The sequence below is a fragment of the Podarcis liolepis genome, assembly GCF_965112155.1.
Source record: "Podarcis liolepis genome assembly, chromosome: 6".
In the NCBI taxonomy this organism is placed as follows: Eukaryota; Metazoa; Chordata; class Lepidosauria; order Squamata; family Lacertidae; genus Podarcis; species Podarcis liolepis.
The window spans coordinates 45,283,266-45,304,801 of NC_139559.1; the positions used below are offsets into that span (position 1 = coordinate 45,283,266).

Below are 21,536 nucleotides of genomic sequence, written 5' to 3' on the forward strand. Positions count from 1 at the left end.
AAACATAGAATGCATAGATGATGGCCCTAGGTTTGGGGGGAAATTGCCAATCTGATTTTGAGACCCTTGAAAGTTGAAGGTTTGAGGCTTTTCCAGAAAGTGACATGTTCCCATTATTATATGATTTTTGAGAACCGAAGAACAATTGGAGCTTTTTTGCTTTTTAGCATATTCTGCGGTTTAAATATTACTTCAGAATGAAAAACATGACACAACTCAATTGCTCTTTTTTTTTAAAAAAAGAGGAAAGCAACTCCTTTACCCGCCCGCTTTTCCATTCTGTGTATATCGTTCATACAAAGACCTGCTTGTTAAGCTGAAGGGAGAGAATCAAACTGTATTTTCCTCACTTTCCCCCCTTCCTTTGTTCCTGACAGTTCTTCAGTTGCTTTTCATAATACCAGATACCTGAACTCACAATGGGTTTTAAGAAAAGAGAACAAAAAGAGTGGTGGTAGAATTGTTAATCAGTGTTATAAGAGAGATCCCAAAATAAATTGATTTCATGACCCTTTTTCTCAGAGTTTAGTAAAATTGTTGGGAGGGACTTGGCAGATTGCTTTTACCACTTTCTCAAATGTGCTCTCTTTCTTTCCTATTTCAGTAAGTAGTAGTACGAACTGCAAGAAACAAGCCGCCTTATTTCTGCTATACCTATGTCATTTGCTATTGAACTTTGCCAGAAGCTCCTCCCCCTCCTTCACTCTTTCTGCCATTTGATCACTTTGCTGACAGGTCATGGGAGTGAAGTGAGTATTAAGATCCAATTCCTGCTTGTGTTCTCACACAGTCAGTTGAACAGTCGGTTGTATACACAGTAGGATGCCTCTCACACTTCCCCTGAAGATTTAGAGAAGTGCTATTTGAATTTTTGTTCTGTGAAGTGTTTCAATTTAGCAGATTCCTCCAGGGAATGATCTATGCAAAATTAAAGTTTTTAAATAACTCCGGGTGAGATCCAACATCATGGCAGTGGAAGCAACCTGGGACTTCCTCATCCTCTTCTACCTTCTGCATCCGTAATCTGCTCTGGAGAAGGGGAAGCCCTGTTTGTGCAGGCGAAAGTGTGTTGCGCCAGTGGGACACCACTGTGGAATATCATCATTAACAGTATGCTGAGCACATACTTATTAATATGTATTGCATTTATTGCTTTATACAGAAAGATGGCTCAAAGCAACTTAAAAACCAAATAAATTACAAAAATAGCTAAAAATTGATTTCCAACTATATAACAAGCAACATAACGTACTTAACTGTCTGCAGTTCAAATCAGTGAGAAGTTAATGCTTAACTTAACTGGATCATGCCCTTGCTGTTTTCTGAATAATTACTTAATTAGAGCATTGCTTTCAGAATTTAACTGCTGAGTGGTTTTCACTGAGAAATAGCATATATGTTTAAACTTATATGGAAATTTGAAAATCAGTTTTGCAACAAGCTTTTCTCACCCCATTGATTTTACCAATTTCAGAACTCTGTTGCATGACCCTCATAGATGAAGAGACATCAGAGGTTTCCCCTTTCATAACCACACTATAGGTTAGGACACAGGATTGTGACAAACCACCTGGCTATAAAGCATTAAGCTTTGATATGTTGGTTAAGAGTTCCTCTGTAGCAGGCTTTTACTGTAGCCAACAAAATGAGAAAGGCTTCTTACTCCAGCAGGTTTTCTTATGGGCTGAAATCTTCTTTAGCAGTATATGCTCATGGGGGTGAGTAGGAATATACTAGTGGAAATATTGATGACAGGCCCCTAACAGTTATTGATTCACCATCTTCTGTAAATGGATCTAATTCTTTTTTTAAATTCTCTAACGATCAAGCTTTAGTTTAGAAATACTGCATGGTAGCATTTCCTGGATTATGTCAGTTCAGAATGCATATTTGAATGCTTCTGTAAGTAAAACATATGCTTGCTGCAAAGAGAACAAATAAGTCAATGAGAAGGCTAGGCTGGAGTCCTTCTCCCCATGACAGCCTTTTATGTGAAGCAAGTTTTAACATAGGAGAGAATTCAAACAAATGAGCTGCTATGCAACTTGGGACCTTTATATAATTCAATCTTTATACCTGCATGGTTGGCTTCTTCCTCATGCACCCCTGACCTCACATTAGTCAACATTTTTTAGAAGGGGGAATGCTATTAACTCTGGTTTTATTTTAGGGTAGGATAGTGGTAGTGTAGTGTAGTTTAGTGTAGTGTAGTGTACTAGTCCAAAATAGAATTTTTCTTTTACCAGTTGGATCTTAAATGTAGTTGGAAAATGTTGAAAAATGTTGTGGACAGCATTTTGAAAATCAACTGAGTAGGCCACGTAACATTTAACCATTATTTAGTAATTTGTGCATGAGCCTCTTTGAGCTCAAGTTCCCTTTCTTCTTCCTGCATGGGCAGGAAGACTTTTGCTGAGTTAATTTTCATTTTCAAAGAGTCTTGATTTAGTGTTGCATACCAACTGGGGATCCTCCTTTACAACAAGTAATGGCTAGTTGCAACCAGAGAACCAGACCATAGTTTTAACTGGATCATATGTGTCAGCATGCCCATTGATACACCAGAAACTGATACTCAAGAAGATTGATGAGGCAATTTATTTTGCTTTAGAAGTCATGCTGAGCATTCCATAGTAAGTCTTGTATGATAATTTGACGGCCTTACAGGCCTAAATGCTTTCTGTGAATTTACCTAGAACGAGATTTAGGTTGACAAATTTGTGATCTTTGTTTAAATAACACAATTTTCATATTTAACAACAACTCCCAAGTGAATACCATGAGGCTTAGTGAGTTGTTACTTCTGATTCTTTTTCATTAGTTTCAAAACTACATCCTGTGCACTACATTGAAAAAGAAGTTTGCTGTATGTATCATATGACCATTTCTGCAGGGATAATGATGCAATGAATTCATTCAGTTTTTCTTCTGTTCTATGCATTCTTCAGCATTCCTATTTTTTGGTCATTTAGTTGTTTAACTGCTTCTGACTGATTTCTGCTTCTGCTTTCCTTATACTGTGTTCTCACAAAAATGTGTACCAGACAGTTGTATATAGACTAGCTATTCTCTCATGCTACCCTTTTCTCTGCAGGATCCCATAGCAAAGTAATTAATTATACATAGGTGAACATCCTGTGCGCAATTTGTTTCATATAAATCAGTGTAGAATTGTATTGTATTTTGCCTTAGATAATGTTATTCAGTTACATAGTCTTACAAGTGATTTTTTAAGTGTTGGGAATCTTGGAGATCTTGGAGACACTTTGACTTAGTAAGGCTTGTACTCATTTCATAAAGTTATCCGTGATAATCCAATTATTTATTGACTTTGTGCTAGTGCGCATTCTGAAGAGGTGGTGACAGGCACTCTAGCTGAATGATAAGTCTGAAAATTTTTATCAAGCTTACCTAAAACCAAAACATAAATCATGAAGCAAGAGCTGACAACTGGGCAAGATAAATAACTCAAGAAAGAGAGGTAAAAGGTAAAGGTAAAGGGACCCCTGACCATTAGGTCCGGTTGCAGACGACACTGGGGTTGCAGCGCTCATCTCGCTTTACTGGCTGAGGGAGCCGGCGTTTGTCCACAGACAGCTTCCGGGTCATGTGGCCAGCATGACAAAAGCCACTTCTGGCGAACCAGAGCAGTGCACGGAAACGCCGTTTACCTTCCCACTATAGTAGACCTATTTATCTACTTGCACTTTGACGTGCTTTCAAACTGCTAGGTTGGGAGGAGCTGGGACCGAGCAACGGGAGCTCACCCCGTTGCGGGGACAAATGCAAGTGTCTATATTGTGGATTATGGACATGGCTATCAAATTGTGGTGGTGGGACGCGGGTGGCGCTGTGGGTTAAACCACAGAGCCTAGGACTTGTTGATCAGAAGGTTGGCAGTTCGAATCCCCGCAACAGGGTGAGCTCCCGTTGCTCGGTCCCTGCTCCTGCCAACCTAGCAGTTCAAAAGCATGTCAAAGTGCAAGTAGATAAATAGGTACCGCTGCAGCGGGAAGGTAAATGGCATTTCCATTTGCTGCTCTGGTTCGCCAGAAGCGGCTTAGTCATGCTGGCCACATGACCCGGAAGCTGTACACCGGCTCCCTCGGCCAATAAAGCGAGATGAGCGCCGCAACCCCAGAGTCGGTCATGACTGGACCTAATGGTCAGGGGTCCCTTTAGCTTTATCAAATTGTTGTAGACGTTGAGACTATCTTTTCTTTCGTAGGGTTGCTACTGAATTATCTCAATTGGAATTTGAAATAGATTGGGAGTTCTGTTGTTATGAGGGTTCAAATCAGTGTTGCCAAGAGGGTAGGGAATGGATAGAATTCTACAGGATGTGGTATTAGTGTGTAAAAACAGTCCAGATCCAATGATCCTCAGATGGTGGAGAAGTTAGGCCCAGGCATCTTCACTTGGTCGCAAGTGGTTGATAGCCAGGTGCAAAATGCGCCTGGCACCTAGCTAATTTCCAGTCCTGGATGGGAGCAGAATGAAATATGTGACAGATAAAAAATGAGATGGTTAGTATATATGATGCAAGCCTGATGTAAGCATATCAGCCTTGAGTACCTGAAGAATTCATAAGGCATTCTTATCTACTGCTTGGGGGAGCCAATATGTAGAAATACAGTGCTCCAGTAGTAAGAACTGAATCCTGTTGTGCTATATTTGGGACTTGTGCAGCTCTTTCTGAAGCTGGGAAATGGTGCTACAAGGGGGTGGTTCAAGTATGTGCTCTACTGGCATAACCCTTCATCCTGAAGTATGATGTTGGTTTGTAAACAGTTTAGATAGTAAGTGGGGCAGTGCTACATCACTGTGCTTAGTTTGAGATACTGCCTTAGGTAAAGTAGAACAACCCTAAACCAGGCTATGTGGCATACAGATGGTTTTGTTACAGATCCTGATTTATGGTCTAGAATGTGGAAAAATAACAAAATTTAAATGTTATCCCTTCAGGACTTGAAAATAATGCGAATTCATTGGTGCCAGCATAAAGTTGTTAGGGCTATCCTGCCCTTTTTGAGAATTTTCTTCACTCTAAGAACTTTCCAGCCCTGTTTGAACTCATTATAAGCCTTACATTTTGCGTTTTCACTTTTGTAATAGTCTGTGTTGTGACAGCTTGTTTTTACAGGATTCTGTTCAAAACATGCTTCCTCTTTAAGAAATAGTACCTCTTATGAATAGGCTGGAGGGTTGCAAAGAGATTTTCATTGTATCTTGCTACCTTCCTGGGGTTGCTTTTTTTCCTGGACTAGAATAGAACTCTTCTACCACACCAGAGGAAAACAAACCTATTTACAAGACCCTAGAAGAGGAATAACCAACTTGGTAGCCTCCAGATATTGTTGGACTAAACTCCCATCAGCCCCTACCGGAGGTCTAGGTGGGGGGGGGCATTTAAGGTTGGTCAGGGGGACGGATGGAGTTGTCTTAGTCTTCCATGCTTGCATCAGGCAAAGATTCACACTCATATAAATGCAATATTCAACTTGGAATGGACATTCAGTGATCAAATAGTTCCAAATCTCATAGGTAAAATTGCCTTATAGAAGAGTTACTAGCCAAATAAAGCATCCTATGGAATTGAATGGGAGGATTCAAACACACCTGTGCAAGGGCACTTGGATCAAGAGCTAGTGCTGGGACCCTTTCCTGGGGCTGGTGCAGTAGCATTTACTTAATACCACACTATTTATCTCATATGCCTTGCACCCCACAGCTCAATTTGAACTTTTCAGATTCCAAACAGTAGTTCTGATTTGCGGCTGAATTTCTGAATTATATGAGGCCTCTTTTCTCTTCAAATTTTTTGTTTTAACTTGAAAGAGTTTCATATACTTATTTCCTTTAGAAGCTCTCCTGGAGAGTGTGGGATACAAAACTGTTGACCATAAAAAGTGTGCCTGCTGTCAGAGAGAGGTAAAGGCACAATCCACCTGCAGGACAATTAGTCTACAGAAAGGGCAAAACACAACTTGTCAGTAAGACCAAACTTTTATGTAGCAAAACAAAAATGCAACAAGCCCGTGTTCTGCAGCATAAATTACTAAATTAATGTGCGTTCTTCCATTGAAGGATTTTGAGTCAAAGTGATAATACAACCAAATACAACCATATCTTTTGCTCAGGTGACATAAAGGCCTCATTCATAAAAATAATGCTAAAGCATGGTTTAGCGTTATGAGAATGTGCTTGTGCAAGCATCAGATTCTCACCCCTCCCCTTTTCAACGGCTGCAAGAATGAGTTTGGAAGGTTTCACTTATGCTTTTGACTAAATGTGAAAGGGGACGAAACTTCCAACATTATGTGGCTTCTTGCAAGTTCGTTCCAGATCTTCAGTGTGGATAAAGATATACAGTGGTACCCCGCAAGACGAACGCCTCGCAAGACGGAAAACCCGCTAGACGAAAGGGTTTTCCGTTTTGGAGGCGCTTCGCAAAACGAATTTCCCTATGGGCTTGTTTCGCAAGACGACAGCCCATAGGGAAATCTCCGGGATAGCGGGGAAGCGCAGCGCGTCTTCCCCACTGTCCTCGGACCTCCTCCCGCCGCCCAGCTTCGGAACGAAGCTCCGATGCCGGGCGGGGGGGGAACGCCTCCTCCCGCCGCCCGGCATCAGAACGAAGCTCCGATGCCGGGCCGGGGGGGGACGCCTCCTCCCGCCGCCCAGCATCGGAACGAAGCTCCGATGCCGGGCGGCGGGGCGGGAACGCCTCCTCCCGCCGCCCGGCATCGGAACGAAGCTCCGATGCCGGGCGGGGGGGGGACGCCTCCTCCCGCCGCCCGGCATCGGAACGAAGCTCCGATGCCGGGCGGGGGGGGGACGCCTCCTCCCGCCGCCCGGCATCGGAACGAAGCTCCGATGCCGGGCGGGGGGGGGGGAGATGCCTCCTCCCGCCGCCCGGCATCGGAACGAAGCTCCGATGCCGGGCGGGGGGGCGGGGACACCTTCTCCCGCCGCCCAGCTTCGGATGGCTTTCCTGAAGACTTGGGGTGGGAGGAGGGTTTTCCTTCCCACCGCCAACATTCAGAATGCTGTTCTGAATGTTGGCGGTGGGGAGGAAAAACCCTCCTCCCACGCAAGCCCCGGGAACAGAGGGAAAGCGCTGCGCGCCTTCCCCTCTGTTCCCATACCTGTCCTGAAGGCTTGCGGTGGGGAGAAAAGCCCTTCTCCGCACCGCCAGCCTGGCAAGCGGTTTCCCTAGGAACACATTAATTGATTTTCAATGCATTCCTATGGGAAACCGTGCTTCGCAAGACGAAAAACTTGCAAGAAGAAAAAACTTGCGGAACGAATTAATTTCGTCTTGCGAGGCACCACTGTATGTATGTGTGCAGGATAAATGCTATGGAACTGGCACATAGATTTACTTTTTCTGAAGTGGTTGTTCTGAAGTGGTTGTCTGAATCTATTGTAATCATATTGTCAATTTAATAATTTATGTTGAAATCCCCAGAGCAGCTATCTTCAATCCCTTTGATAATTGTTCTGATGGAGTTCAACATATTATAAGAGTCGTGGCAAGAGTTCGGAGTACCAAGTGCCAGCAGGAATTTCTAGTTGCAGGGAATGGCAGGATATTCCAACAATGCTTTTAGAGTCTCTAGTCAGGGTTAGGTTTACTGCCATATTTTACTGGGAGAATGTGGAGGTAAAAGTGACAGTAAGAGTATTAATGTTTAAAGAATACTGTCATAGAACACCTCTTGAAAAAGGAGGTATCTTCAAGTTCCTTGGTGTAGCATGTCTGTTAATAACATGGAATGCAGGAGGTGAAAACAAAACAGACTTGCTTTTCCTGTTCAGATTAGTTCTTCTGAAGAGCCTGATGCACCCCTTGAAGAATGTCTTGCCTTTTGTTAAGACAGCTGAGCCAGATGCTCAACCAGCTGGTGTCCTCACATAGAGGGCCATGATGGAAATGGTTGGACTCTTGGGCCTACCACCAGTGGAAAGGTGGATGCTGAAACCAGGTAGCCTGCCCAGGCACTGTTGATGAAAAATTCTCCCCCATTGCTCTTGGTAATCAGTAGGTCCATTCCCACTTGAGGAAGTCTGATACAGCCTGTCCCTCTGGAGTGGTGAGTCAGGTTGCACTTCCAGCATAGTGGTGGAGGAGGCGGTTGCCCTCCTCTACACACATTCCAGCTTGTCAAGATCCTTCTTAGACTGTGGTGCCCAGAACTGGACACAGTACTATAGAAGTGGCCTGACCAAGGCAGAATAGAGCAGTAGTGTTACTTCTCTTGATCAGGACACTGTACTTCTTTTGATGCAGCCTAGAATAGCATTAGCTTTTTGCTTTGCTGTCGCACCACATTGTTTGATCTACAAGCTCCTTTAGTACCCTTGGGTCAGCTAATTCATTTAAATTCATTGAATTCATTTAAAATAGCTAGGTGTTCCCTTAGCACCTCTTTTTTTTATCTTGGGCTTCAACTCCCTTCTTGCATTGTTTATTCTGGTATCACAAGGTTGGGCACGCTTTTCTTTGGGGTGAAGAAAGAGGCAAAGTAGGTGTTGAGCAGTTCTGCCATGTCTCTGTCACTGAGTAGCATTTTCCCTTCTTCTCCCCACAAGGAATATACCACTTGCTTATTTCTCCAAACATAGCTGAAGAAACTTTAACCTCTCTTGCAAGCCTGAGTTCATTCTGAGCTTTGGCCTGCCTGACCACCAGTCCCTGCAACTGTTGACTACTCATGTATACTCTTCTTTCATGATTTCTCCTTTCTTCCATAGAATTGTAGAGTTGGAAGGGACCACAAGAGTAATTTCTTATACATGCTCTTCTTACATCTCAGCTCATCTGTAAGCTTCATATGCAGCCACACAGTTTCTTCGGATGCTTACTTGTTGGGATTGTCTGCCTTTGTGCCTTCAGTATGTCGCCTTTAAGAAACTCCCATCCCACTTGGACTTGCTTTTCTTTGAGTATTTCTGACCATGGGACTTGACCCAGTACAGTGGTGCCCCGCAAGATGAAATTAATTCGTTCCGCAATTTTTGCTGTCTAGCGAATTTTTCTTCTTGCGAAGCACGGTTTAAACGGTTTAACAAAGTCGCAAGACGTTTTCGTCTTGCGAAGCAAGCCCATAGGGGAATTCGTCTTGCGAGGCAAATCGCGAATGAAAAAACCTTTCGTCTAGCGAGTTTTTTGTCTTGCGAGGCATTCGTCTTGCGGGGCACCACTGTAGTTCCTTAAGCTTTCTCCTTTGCCTGTGTATAATGAAGCTCAAGAGGACATGATGACTCCATAAGTATAGAGAGAAGATTAGCAAAAAAAAAGGAGAGATTTCTTATAGGAACTTAACCCCCCCCCCATCAACAGCATTCTTTTGTAGCAAGATTGTATTCTGAAGTTGGGCAACCATATAGTGAAATAATGTATATATGCAAGTACTCTGTTTCCCCCCATGTAGGTGCTGTTAGTGAGCAGTAGTCGTCATCCAGATAGATGGATTGTCCCAGGTGGTGGTATGGAGCCTGAAGAGGAGCCTAGTGTGGCTGCAGTGCGGGAAGTTTGTGAAGAGGTAAATCTCCAAAACTTGCTTCGGACCTAAGCTGTTCGTGCTGCTTATCAATTTCTTACTCTTTTTCCTTGGTCTTTTCAAAACAGTCCCTCTATTGAAACAAATCTCTAACCAATTAATAGTGTTATGGTTTTATTAACTTTTTATGAACAAAACTCATTGTTAGTTCCATCTGTGAGTTGAGATGGATACTGCTGTAGAATTTGCCCCAGTACTCATAACTATAATAGTTATTATGATGCAGGGCAGGGATTTTCGAATACTTCACTGAGTACCTCTTTCAACAGATTGTTAATAGTATTGCCAGTTGACTTCAGGCACTGGGGTCTAGAGTTTGTATATGTAGATATGTACTGTCTCTTGGCGATGTGCTTCCCTCCAATGTAGCTTTGAGAGGGTGTGGTGTGAAACACCAGATTTCATGCATACATATGTGCATTTAACCCCTCATTTTCTTGGCCCAAATTTTCTCTCACCCCTCCCCTCCCCTGCTGGTTTTAAACACTTCATGATGTCCCTTCTCAAAGCCGCTTAACTCACAAACACTGGGGGACGGATAGCAGCTTTGGGGGCAATTGTAATCATGAAAATTACATGAGGAAAGGATTAAACATCCTCTACCCTAGTGCTGCTATCAGAAGCCAATCCTCTCTCCCGACCCTCCCAGCTGTTTTTAAGCTTTGGATCTTCCATAAGCTTTTTCCGTCATAGACCTTCTACACCATGTGTAATTTGGCCCAGACTGAAATATTGAGCTGTAACTTAGAACATTAAATCTTTCTTTCTTGTCTTTGAATTTCTCACAGGCTGGAGTGAAAGGGACATTAGGAAGATTAGTAGGAATTTTTGAGGTAAGTATAAGCATTTTGAAGAGTTGATTAACACTTTTCTCAATGGCCCTGTTCACACATCCCTATAAGCTACAAACAGTGCTTGGAATGAACTCCTTTGGTTTGGCAAAGTTCACTGAAAGTAGTTCCTATAATTGCTAGGTGAAGTGAACATGAATTAAAAGTTGCTTTGCAAAGGAACTCTAGTTCAAGTTTGTTCTCTTATCTGTGTTTTTGACTCTTTAGACCAGGGATGCAAAACTACTTACAGAAGGATAAATTATAACAGGGTTCCTACCAATGCCAGTCAGCTGATGACTGCTGTCAGTGAGTCCCACTTACCAAGGGACAATCAGAAGCTGGCTATGTCTTTACCTGCCCCATAACCCAGTATCATATATGATGTTTGATGTCAGGTGTGGGACAAGTGGGTGTGATTTGAAGTCCTAGTGGGCTGGAGGTTCCCCTCCATCATCACTTATGCCTTACTTTCACTTGCAGATGCAGCCATTGTGGTATCATGCATGTTACATGATTGAATTTTGAAAACGTAGAGCATCCACTGAGCAGATTGTTCAATTTCCCTAAGTTTTGTAGGTTTCTCAAGACTGAGGAGCTAGAAAACAGTAACGTTTGGCAAGATGTCAGGGCAAAACTAGTAAAAATTATGTTGGAAATGTTTTGAATTGTTTTGTGTTGTAACTACTTTTGAATCTTCATCATTTATCTTGGTAGGGCTTTGCTGTTGGTGGAAATGTTTTAACAATATACCTATCCCCACTTTCCTTAAGAATAAACTTTTGCAGGTGTTATGAACCTTGGAACCTAACTTTAATGTTGCTCCTCCTTTTAGAACCAGGACAGAAAACACAGAACATATGTTTACGTACTTATTGTCACAGAAGTATTGGAAGACTGGGAGGACTCTGTGAATATTGGTGAGACACTTACATTCATCTGTATTCCTGATTCTCTGTAGGATTGTAATAGCAGAATCATCTTCTCTGTATTAGATTCGGCATTATATCAGGTGTGGAGACTGCAATCCTCTCACCCTTTCTTTTTGGCCCCCAGGCCACACTTTTCACTAGCCCTGCTTCACACCCTCCTTTACTGCTTTTGCCTGGCATCTTGAACTCTGGTAGATGTTGCTTAACCGGATGAATGTAGGGGTGTGGGTGGGTGTAGCAACCTCTGATTTTTGTGTGCCTGGAATGCAGCCAAAGAATCACATTTGATTCTCTGTCCACCTTTGTCTCTGGCTCCCCCCTCGCTGGCATGTGGCCCCTGGATGGTTGCGCATGAAGGAATGCAGCTCTCAGGCTGAAAATATTTTTCTCACTCCTGTTTTATATATATGTAGGTGATTGTGGCCGGGGGGGGGGGGGAGAAAGTGTAAGAATTAGAATTGTACTGTTTTTTTTAAAGTAGAAAAGGACAGCCATCAGCATACAGCTGCCAAAATACTCGTGACTTGTCAGCTCTTGTCAGACTCCTTAATTCCAGCTTCCTGTAAAAAAAGACAGATAAAGAATTCTAGTACTGATGATTTCAAAGAGAATTTGATTTAAAGAACTGAACAGTCACAAAGAGGGCTAAAAACCAGATTTTGGAAGTGGAAGAGTCTTAACTATCTGTTTCCATTATTATTATTATTTTGCGGTATCACTGATTTTTTAATTTTAGTTTTTCCATGTTTAGCATGTATTTTGAAAAGGAAATTTACTTTAAAAAAGGGGGGAAGGAAATTCACTAGTTGCCCCTCCTATATCAGTCTCAAATCGTTGCAAAATTCATATTAATGTATTATTCTTTTCATCCAGTGCTTCTTCATGCCCATGTTTTGATTCACTTTTCTGTATGACGTTATACATCCTGTAGAATAGCATATTACTTAGAAAATTGCTTCTTACCAAATTTATTTCCCAGCTTCAAACTAACCACAGTCCTAACCTTGTTTACTTAGATGCAAATCCTATTGAAATCAGTGGGGCTTATTCTCAGATAAGTGGAATTAGGATTGCTGCCTAAATTATTTACAGAATGAAAAGAGATGCATATATCTCTCAATGAACTTCACAGGCAACACAGTGATACACAGTTTTGTCTATAACTTTCCTTCTCCCATTGATTTTCTCTAAGAAAAGTGAGCAGCTGCATTCTGTTAGTCTCAGGAGCTTCCTTACTAAATGCACTATTTTCCAGCTCATTCTCCTTTAGAAGAAACAAGTGGAGATCTTGGGTTTTTTAAAAAATTTGGAAAATATTTGTTAAACTAAAGATTTGCTGTTGTAATGTACTTTAGGGCTGAAGAACCTTCCTCCTCCAAGCGCCACATTCCTTTGGAGAGCTGGTTATTGGGGACAGCATATTGGCATGACTGTGGCTAAAACCCTAAGTACACTACCAAAGGCTATACATCCCATTCTCTTACTTTGCTTTTGGGCTTCCCATAAGCATCTGGTTGCCACTGTGAAAACACAATGCTGGAGTAGATGGGCCATTGGCCTGAACTAGCAGACTCTTCTCGTGTTGCTCCCATACATGTGCTGATCTGCTGGTAGGAGGGAAAGCGCTCAAAGGTGGGGAAAGGAGAACCTGAAGAGGGTATGAGGTTCTAGGGAGAGGCTGGTGGGATGGTTGGGAAGGCCTAGCATGCAAAATTGAGCCCACAGGCTAGAGGTTGGTCCATGTCCTCCCCCCCCCCCCGTGTTGTATTGTGTGAAGTTAATTGTTACAATTGTATATTGAAGAAGTGAACATTCAGTGGGTCATCGTATCACAGGTGCCATTGAATTACTGTGTGCTGTTGCAGTGCATTTGCAGTAGGAATAGGCATACTATATGTCTGTGGTAGTTATCTATAGAAGGAACTATAAAATCATCAATTGCTTTGCTGTGTTACTAATTTCCCCCTCCCTCTATTTCTACAGGAAGGAAACGGAAATGGTTTCAGATAGATGACGCCATAAAAGTTCTGCAGTATCACAAACCTGTGCAGGCTTCATACTTTGAAACCTTGAGGCAAGGCTGTTTGGCTAACAATGGCACTCCTGTTGTGACCACATCATTCTCAAAGGAGAGTGAACTGTCCGACATCAGATGACTGAAGATGGTCTTTTGAGAGAAACAGATTTTGAAAAGTAGACTGAAACTTGGATTTCCTTTTTTCCCCTCTTCTTGCCTCTTTCACATGCTTCCTCTTGTCAGACATGACATCAGCGGCAGCCTTTGGCAGAGCAAATATTTGAGTGTTGCATTCTAGTGCAAAGTGGGGTTATCTTGCTTTTTCTTGGATATGTATTTTGTAAAACACATATTGTGCATGAAGTGCCCCTTCCCTATTAACACAGTTTTGACAACCTGAAAGTCAAGGCTACTAGCTTCACCTCTGCCTTGTCTTCTGAAATGCCCCTGTGTATGTTGTCCCAGCCATAGCTAGGCCTCTTTATCCTTTCAGTTAAAGAAGGCTGAAATGTGAGCTCAGTTCTTTTAAGTCTTAGATTTTGTACAGTAAGGTGCTGTTGAGATCTGTGTGGTGGTCACTTTCTCAGCGCATGCGTGTAACCTTTTTTTAGATGGAGAAACCTAACACTTTGATTTTGTGGGATTTTTTTTTTTAATGAGCTGCTTCTGTAAAGGAGAGCTTCATAATCTTGTTTGCCTTTTGTTTTTTTAAAGAAACTTATTTTGTGACAGTGCTAGTGGCTGGGCCGGTTTGACTCCCTGAACCCCACTCCCTTGCCCAAATTTAGAACAGTGACACTCAGAGGAGGCGGCCAAGTTACAATACCCTGCAAGGCATTCTTGGTGCTCCGTTCTTTCTACAGGTTCAGTCAATATGTTGATCATCTTAACAATGAACAGAAACACAAGGAATTGGTCACCACTCACTCAACAGCATATGGCCTCAGAAACTAAATGAATTCCAGCCTCAATAAATAGGAATCAGGGATTCAAAACGAGTTTAAAAACTAGTGAACTGAAGCATCGAGCCACCGATGCTGTCTGCTGGTGTGGAATTCTTTCTCTTCCTGCTGCATACTGCTGATATCTCTTCTTGTCCACATGCCTTACACCCTACTAAACTGGATGTTGTAATTTGTGCTACAACATTGGATTGTACTTTTGAGTGTCACTGCATGGTGGGACAGTTGCATTATGTCCCTGAAAAGAAGTCACAGGGAAAAGCTTCAGGTGTTCAATCTCCTTTGTAGCATTGCAGCACTTGTAAATGCACCACGGAGCATGCTCAAATGCAAACTTTATCCCTCAGTGGCAAAGGTACAACTGGCTCCCAAGCAGAAATGCTGATGTGGAGAACTGTGTCATTTAATAGGATACCTAACCTGATGCATTGGCACATGTCACATGTTTGTTTCTACTGATGTATGTTTCATGCTGTCTTGATTTGCCAACAGTGTTGTCTAGTTGGGAGATTTTGGAAAGGGTTGTGGGAGGGGGGTGGGCCTGGGGAAGGTTTGGGGAGGGGCATTAGTTAATCCCTGGCTTGGGACAGGACCTAGTTGCTGTATTTGGTGACTTCTTCTTTGTCAGATTATAGCCAAGATGTGAAATTAAACCTGCAGTACTCTTATTTAATTTATCATTATCTCTTCCCATTATATACTTAACAACATAAAAAATATATGAAATAGTCATGCAGCATGAAGTAAAAGTATACTTTCTACTTTGGAAAGTTGCTGTCAAATTTGAGATACAATTCTGTTTATTTGCTTGAGTTCCCTATTTTTAGTGAATGGGATAGCATTCCATAGTGTGGGATCACAATGGCAAAAGTGAAGCCAGTGATCACTAATGCCAAAAGTTTTTACACAGGAGAAGGCTGAGAGGCATTATTCAATGAGTGGCTTAAACGTGAATGTCTAGAAAAAATCTGAAATTATGCTGCGCCACTTCGCTGCCCTTCATCTTAAAAAACAAAACAATAAAAAATTAATTCAAAGGGCTTGAATAGTGTCTTGAAGTGTACAATATAATTTCTCGTACTACGCTATATGTGGCACTTTCCAATATAGCAAACTGTTGCCTTCAGCTAAGGCGTTTTGTGTCTCATTGAATAGATTAGGCATGAAAGATTGAAAGAGAACTGAGATGCCTGTAAGGGTGACTGCAGTTTTAATATCTACAGCATGCACACTTTTATAAATAAATAAAAAACACTCTAAAATGTTTTTATAGGGCTGTTAAACTGACAGTTTAGAATAGAATATCGTTAATGATTTGCTAACAGCATTTTTTTTGGGGGGGGGTGTCCAGGAAAAATAAATTGTGCCAAGAAAGTAGTTTAATGTGGGATGGATTTATGCTGTTAATTCAACTGCAGTGAGTGGCTGATGTTTGCCTTCTTAACTGGAAATGGAAGATGCAGCTCCTGAGGTTCAAATAGTCTGGAATTCTTCACCAGTTGTGTATTTTAACCCAGTCCTTGCTCCAGCTTATTAAGCCTCACCTTTTCACCTTCTATTAATGCACTATAGAGATAAGTCTACAGCTTTCCCAGTATCTCAGGGTATTCTGTAATTAACAATTCATGAAACTTCCTTAGCAAGATAAATGAAAATGTCACCACATCAACTCACCTTTTCAGAGCATTTCTAATTACACTGGAACATTCTGCATTGGCAAACAATGCATCTAACATAGGGTAAGTTATGGGGTGTTTAGATTCAAGCACAACAGTACTAAGAAGGTAGACTGATCCTCTGTTAATAGTTAAGAAGTCTTAATTTAGACTTCCTGCTGTGCTTTACCATAAAAATGCAGCTTTCTTTGGTCTCTAAATCCAAAAAGCTTTTAGATTTATATACTGTATTCAGGTACTGCTGAAAAGGGAGGTGAAAATGCTTAAGAATTATTTCCTTCCAATAAGCTTTAGATTTAAATTGAGGCTGAGCATCCAACATCCTGAAGACTGCATCTGCCCCTCCACCTAACCACCTGTGCATCCCATAGACCTTGGGAACCCCAGCTTTTATTTTATATGTAAATTTCTAGTCTTTAACAGTTGCAGAGAGGAGGTTAAATCTTTGATTGCAAAAATAATTGCTGAACTTCTGCACTTGAGTCAGACAAATGCTGGTACATCATGAGCAGTGTGATAGATCTGTTGATATATATTTACAAATAATTTGTTCTAAGTCCAGATTTAATGCCAGTGCTTAGTGTATTATTCCTCATTTAGGTGAGGTCTATGTTGGTTTTTGCATTGAAGCAGCCCTACTTAAATCAGGGTTGTCTTGCTGCTTAAAAGTAGTTTTGGCAGCAAGTTTGCAAGTAACTGCTGGGTAATCTTCATGAAGCTGAAGCACGGTAGCATTGTGAGTGAATGTACAACCTCTGCTGTTTTTCCAGTATGGAGAGAGATGGATTTTCTTTGCTGGGAGGACAAAACCAGCTTCAGGCTCTCTGCAGTTTTATCTGTCATCCTGTTGCGAAAAACGCAATAGTGATTTTCTAATGACATCCCTTCTGTGTTTCAGTGTCATAGATTAGAAAGTGTGTGATGTAGAGTAAATAGAATATGCTGGAGTGTTTTGATGTATCTAATTAATATTTTTGGGTTTAACCTTGAATTAGCTCCCATTAGATCCTCTTGAAAATAGGAAGAAAAAAATCTTTGTATGAAAGTTTGACCTGAAATTACCGTCATTATTTTAGATGCAGCATAGCTCTTATTTCCCGAAAAACTTTATACTTGTTGTTAGCCATATTCTTGTAATCACACCCCTCTGTCGCCAACTCTCCTTTTTTCTAAGAAGCCCTCATTTTGTTAACTAGTTAAAAATTTTGCCAATAAAGAAATGGAGTGCCATTCTATCCTAGTTAGTGGTTATACTAAAACTTACAAAATAAGAGATTGTTGAGCTGCTTGTGTTCTGGGGGGAAAAACAGCTTAGTTAATTCCGAGGCAATTAAAATTTGGCTTACCCAGCCCTCTGAATACCCAGACTTACTTCTCAGCTACCACCTACCCAGCCCCTTCCCTTAACCATCGGTCCCTCAGCCTGACTTGCTTTGCAAGTATGGCAGGTAGCAGCAGTGGGCTGTGGAGTTAGGCAGGGAAGAGATTTTGTCATGTCCCCTTTCTGGCCTATGGTGCACTGCACAGCCACAAATAGCTCTGGGGTACAGAGTTTTCCCAAGGGCTGCTGGAAGGGTGGAATGCTTACCTCCCTTCCTTTCCTTAAAGCTGTAGCTAGCTGCTGCCACCTATATCAACACCATAAAAAGGGCTGAAGGGGAAGAGGGATGTTGGGGTGCGCATGTCTGTGGGCAGGTTCAAAAGACAGGAGTTGAGAGAAATTTGAATTAAAATTTGATCCAGAGAAGAAGTTGGGGGTTGCAATCCTTTTTGTAAATGAGCATTACACAATTTGGAGGATGAGACTCCTAAACCTTGTTCTTCCGAGCCAAGAAGTACAAGCTCAGTAAACATAACTTCTTCCAACTTTGGTGTCGTTTTTCATGAAAGTAAGATAATTGATGAAATTTGATTCAAATTCCTGCTGATTCTGAAATCAGATTCCTTAAAATGAGTTACTCTTTAAGAATTATAATTGGAGTATGTATTAGTGAAAAATTCCAGGAATCTTGTGTGGTGGTGACTGAATTCACCTGTTTTCTAACATTAAAAGTGCAACTTGCCTGAAACAGGAAAATAACCATTTAAATCAACATTGCGCATATTTCATAATGCTTTGTCTGGTTTTATTCATCTGTCAATATGGTTGTATCCAGACACTGGGCGTTGTACTCTTTTGGTGGTGGGGTGGGGGTAGCGTGTGTGCGTGAGAGAGAGAGATGGCAGTGTTGTGGGCCTGTTTTACACTGGAGTGGTATGTAGGTATGTATGCTTTAATCTCTGTAATAAAGAAGCTGCTTTTGAGTACTATTTGCCACTTCTCATGACAACAGATTTTATTAGAACCATTAATACATTTTTTCAGTATGATCGTTTGCTAAGAATGAATGTTGAACTGTCCATGTAGTTTGATTGGCATTTTAGTCTTTCACATGTATGTTTGGTAAATAATGCAAGTGAGCATTCAACGAATCTTGGTGTAATATCACAGCTACTTGCAAAAGCAAATAACCACCTTGAAGGGGTATACCTTTAAAAAACAAAACAAAACCCAGACACACCTCCTACCATCAAAACGGTTTCTCCATGGTAGAATTGTGGAGAAATTTCTGTACAGTTCAAGCATGGTTCTCTAATTGTAAATGTAGGCAGGGTTTCCCAAACTTGGGTCTTCTACTGTTTTTGAACTACAACTCCCATCATCCTTAGCTAGCAGGACCAGTGCTCATGAATGATGGGAATTGTAGTCTGAAAACAGCTGGAGACCTAAATATGGGAAACCCTGATTTAGAGGATACCAGTGCTGCTTAAGGCTTGTTAACTTAATGTCTCACATGACCATCAACAGTGGGGAATGCTTACTTTTGTTTGGCACTCTTTAAGAGGGAGGGGTAGGATCATTTATTTTGGCCTTGTTTGCTATAGTTAAATAGGAAGAGCAGCATGCTGGTGCACGTTGTTCAAAAGTTACAGTGATGCCAGTTCCCCTGCTTTGAAAAACAAGCCTGAGCCTGGCTTGTTGTGTTGTCAGAACCTGGGCTTGTAGTTTTGGTTCTCCTCAAATATACCATGAGCGGTAAGTCAGGAACAAACCTTGGTTCCACTTGTGTGTTTGGGGGAATCAATCTGCAGGCACAGGCTTGGATGACATGGCAAGCCAGACTGGCTTGTTTTGTCAAGTGGGGGAGGAGCTCACTCACATTAAACCATAGGCAAATTGGGCCATTGTCTCAAATTTCCGAATGTTTGTGGATCTGTTGAAGAAAAGTTTATTTCCGAACCCTTACATCCTGTGTTTTATCTATTGTCTTTAATTGCTTCCTGTGATGTAGGATGCGATAAAGTACCTGAGAACCATTCTGCCAAATGTCACCTGTGTCCCCTTTGACATGGCAAGAGGTAGCCTTTTATATTCTCAGTGCTCCACAAAACTCAACTTTACTGAGCAGTATAAAAAGAGGGTTTGTACAGTCTGACAATGTTTTTCATGTTTTAATTTGTACTTGCTGGTTCCCCTTTATTTTTGTTAAATGCATAGTAGGAGAGATGGCTTCTTGAATAGTGACAGACTGCAGCTGAACTTGCAGCTGAATTCTGCCAAGCACTTGTCTCATGTTTGGATATTATATTTTAGTGTGCCCTCTGAGAAATGAAACTGTCAAAATGGGCAGCTAATTTGAGTATAGCAGGGTGCTGCTATTTTGGGACATGAAGTTCAATAACATATATGTCAAATGGCCCCAAGATGAACTCTTGCCCCATCCTTAATGTTACTGTCCTCAGCGAGGCACATCGGCTATGAGGCCATTGAGCTCTATGGACCATGTGATGTGTGAATAGAAAGAAATGAAACTGAACCTTTAACGGAAGGTTTTTTAAATCATTGTTAATAATTGGAATTTTCCTATCATTAAATTAAAAGAAAGGAATGAATAACTCCTTTGCTGGAGGTGAGGAAAGTAAACAACATATCTGCTCTGTTTTTGTGCCTGCAAATGTGCATGGCTGCCCAACTGCTCAAGTTTGAGATAGGAATAGCTTCTGTTTTCAGCATAGATTTCAGGAGGCTAGGGTTCTACTCCTAGTCCCAGATTTACATTAATTGTGATACTGGGTAGTTCACAACTATGGGCAGGATCCATAGTTACATTATCAAGGATATGCATTGTATGCAGAAAGTCCCAGATATAATAGAGACATCTAGTTAAAGGAACTCAAGCCGTGAGACCTCTACCTGAGATCTGTTGCCAGAATAGAAAATACTGGGCTAGATGAACCAGTGGTCTGACTCTGTATAATGTATCTTTGTATTTGCTCTAACTCAAAATTTCATATGTATACTTAGCTATCTATGAAGTTTGTTCAGTTGATAAAAAGTTGCTAAGTGGGTTTTTTTAGCACATATGTTTGTAAGTACAAGTATTATATTACAAAAACAAGAGCACTTTCTAGTTTAACACTGGAAGGAATATGGCTTAATACCATCTTTTGTAATAACTTGTGAACACATAAATGCACTTGTTTCCTCTTAAATTACAATTCCTTTTATATGCTCAGCCTCTCTAACCTCCTTCCCCAATTCAGTGTAAAGGGCAATGTGTATACAATGCATTTATTGGAAATTATAGCAAATAATTCATTAAAACAACTAGTGTAATATTTACTGGGTGCTAAGGTAATCTTAATTGATCCCTTGAGACCATGGCCCATTTTAATGACCATCGTTGAGGTTGAATAAAGGCTGTGACTGCTGCTGCTTCAAGCAATGCAATTATTGTTTGTCAAAAATATTTCAGGTTCCTAGCCTGGAGACTGTGGGACCATGGATTTCATTGCTACTATCAGTGGTGAAAAAAATACTAAAATGTGGGCTGAAATTGGTATGTAGTTAAGTTTTGTAGAGGGATTACCTCTATTACATGCTAATGTATATTACACAGTGTCGTGTATTTAATGTCACAAACAGTGCACAACGAACACAGTATCAGAATTAACTCGGAATCTTTAAAGATGGAGAATTTTTAAGATTTTAAAATTAAAAATGAAGATATTAATGAAAATGCATAATGAATCCTACTGTCATAAGCATTGCCTAAAAGCCTAGGATCTGTAACCTGTTTTGTTTTTATTTACCACATAATCTCTAAAAGACCATGCACTTCTCTTAAGTGCCCAGCACAGAATGGGAAATGGCATCTGGAATATTTAATAAAATCTTCCCCATCCCTTTCTGTTCTGCAGCTCTTTCTTATTACAGGTAAATCCTTTTGGGTATTCAGTGTCAATTGTAATTTGGGAAATAAGTTGATTCTCAACGAAGGTGGTTCAAGAATGATAGCTTTTAATACAAATGCGGTATACAATTGGTGGTTAGAGTGTGGCAAAAGAAGGTTTGTGCCTTTCACGTAGCACATTTAGGACCTTTAAGAGTTGGTCAGTGCTTTTGCCAACCACATTTCAACCTGTGCATGACACTCACACAAGTACTGTAGATTGGGAACTGTACAGCTGCTTCCCCCTGGTTTACAAAAGAACATATTTTTGCTGGGATAA

The 21,536-nt window shown here is 41.2% G+C and overlaps 1 protein-coding gene across 1 annotated transcript in view; it reads left to right on the top strand.

Annotated features, from left to right (window-relative positions):
- The window catches only part of NUDT3 (nudix hydrolase 3), a 29,057-nt gene extending 7,843 nt beyond the window's left edge, over nucleotides 1–21,214 (top strand). Inside the window, exons 2-5 of the mRNA XM_083509314.1 lie at nucleotides 9,438–9,548; nucleotides 10,355–10,399; nucleotides 11,232–11,316; nucleotides 13,312–21,214. Coding sequence (XP_083365440.1) covers nucleotides 9,438–9,548; nucleotides 10,355–10,399; nucleotides 11,232–11,316; nucleotides 13,312–13,484 — 414 coding nt within the window. The 3' untranslated portion in view covers nucleotides 13,485–21,214. The remainder of the gene's footprint in view (nucleotides 1–9,437; nucleotides 9,549–10,354; nucleotides 10,400–11,231; nucleotides 11,317–13,311) is intronic.
- Nucleotides 21,215–21,536: the final 322 nt, after the last annotated feature.